General features: G+C 38.4%; 1 protein-coding gene across 1 annotated transcript; it reads left to right on the top strand.

The window, feature by feature from the left end:
* Positions 1 to 420: 420 nt before the first annotated feature.
* On the top strand, positions 421 to 1,211 carry LOC122790897 (probable ribosome biogenesis protein RLP24). The gene has a single exon (XM_044058571.1). It carries the CDS (start codon positions 455 to 457, stop codon positions 947 to 949), a length of 495 nt encoding a protein of 164 aa, XP_043914506.1. The 5' UTR covers positions 421 to 454; the 3' UTR covers positions 950 to 1,211.
* The last annotated feature ends 428 nt before the right edge of the window (positions 1,212 to 1,639 follow it).

Raw genomic sequence — 1,639 nt, 5'->3', positions numbered from 1 at the left:
TCATGGTATTTTGCATTCCTTTCAAGATAACTCAGATTTCAAATACAACAACTCAGTAAAGGGATGACTTGAACCTTAATAGGAGCATGAAATGATGATTTTTCCAAAGAACTGCACAACCTGACATGGATTTTTGCTACATAATAAACTCTGGAACTCATTTTAATGGTCCAATAGAAGTTACTTTATTTTTAAACTGCATTACATTAGTCATTGTTTTTAAATGCTCTTCCTGTGATACTAGTAGACTATTTCTGTATTTTTCCTGGTTTTCATTATTAGTACTTTTCAACGTCTTACCTGTTAGCATAATTCACATAAAACTATTTTATTTTGGACTAATTTGCAACTGCCATGTATTAGCCAGAGAACTATATTTGCAATGAAACAGAGAACACATTAAAACCCTCTAACACCCTGTAGTATAAACAGCTCTGCACTAATTTAGGCAACCATGCGTATTGAAAAGTGTTATTTTTGTTCGGGACCCATCTACCCCGGGCATGGCATGATGTTTGTGCGTAACGACTGTAAGGTTTTCAGGTTCTGTAAATCAAAATGCCACAAAAACTTTAAGAAGAAACGCAATCCAAGAAAGGTCAGATGGAAGAAGGCCTTCAAAAAAGCAGCTGGTAAAGAATTGACAGTGGATAACTCATTTGAGTTTGAAAAACGAAGGAACATACCAGTCAAATATAACAGAGAATTATGGAGCCAGACAGTCACTGCTATGAAGAGGGTGGAGGAGATCAAACAGAAACACCAAGCAAGATTCATCATGAACAGGTTGAAGAAGGGCAAACAGCTGCAGAAGGAGCAAGATGTCAAAGAAGTCAAACAGAATATTCACCTTATCCGGGCTCCGCATGCAGGTACCTCGAAGAAACTGGAAGAGAAAATGGTGCAGAAGTTGCACGAAGATGTGGAGACGGGAGTAGATGCTGTGTGACACTGTTGGACTTTATTTATAACCAGTGGACTAGAGCATTAGACAGTGTACTTGAAGAATTGGTTGGCAGGTTGCTGAGATCTATGTTTTCATTTTTGTGAAACAAACCTGCCCGACTAGGACTTCTGCTGTTTCTGGTCAACATGCTTGTGAAGCTTGGCAGTCTTTACAAACCGCATATTCCATTTGAGTCTGCTGTTGAGCTGAATTTTTTTTTATCATAAAAATACTTCCATTGGATGCAGCATTGCCTATTTTTGTGCAAGTTAGCACCTTTTGTGATTGTTTTCTGTTGATTTGTACCACACCCCTTTGCATTTATGGAAGGAAGCACTTTTTATCAGACTTCAGTTTAGAAAGGGTTTGCGCTGTCAAGATTTTTACAACTGTATGTTCAGAAATAAATGACTGTTTTAGTCTTTAAAAAAAAAAAAAAAAAAACCTCTAACACCCTGTGTGTTTTGTTCTTTATGTACTTTGTATCAGATTTAACTCACTACCTGCACCCTTCCTTCCTTCACTACCCCATCCACTGGTCATCTATCCTGTCTTCCTACTGCAACATGCTTGGGGCTTGGTATAATGGTTAAGGTGCTTCACTCACAGACACAAAGTACAGTGTTTTGGAACAGGGTTCCCATCTGTGTGAAGCTGAGTTCGGCTTTTACCCAGTTTAAGCATGGCCTAGAC

Source organism: Protopterus annectens, chromosome 16.part0, assembly GCF_019279795.1.
Source record: "Protopterus annectens isolate FY-2018-M chromosome 16.part0, PAN1.0, whole genome shotgun sequence".
Lineage (NCBI taxonomy): Eukaryota > Metazoa > Chordata > Ceratodontiformes > Protopteridae > Protopterus > Protopterus annectens.
The sequence above is the reverse complement of the archived record's forward strand: the minus strand, read 5'-3'. Positions and strand labels throughout refer to the sequence as shown.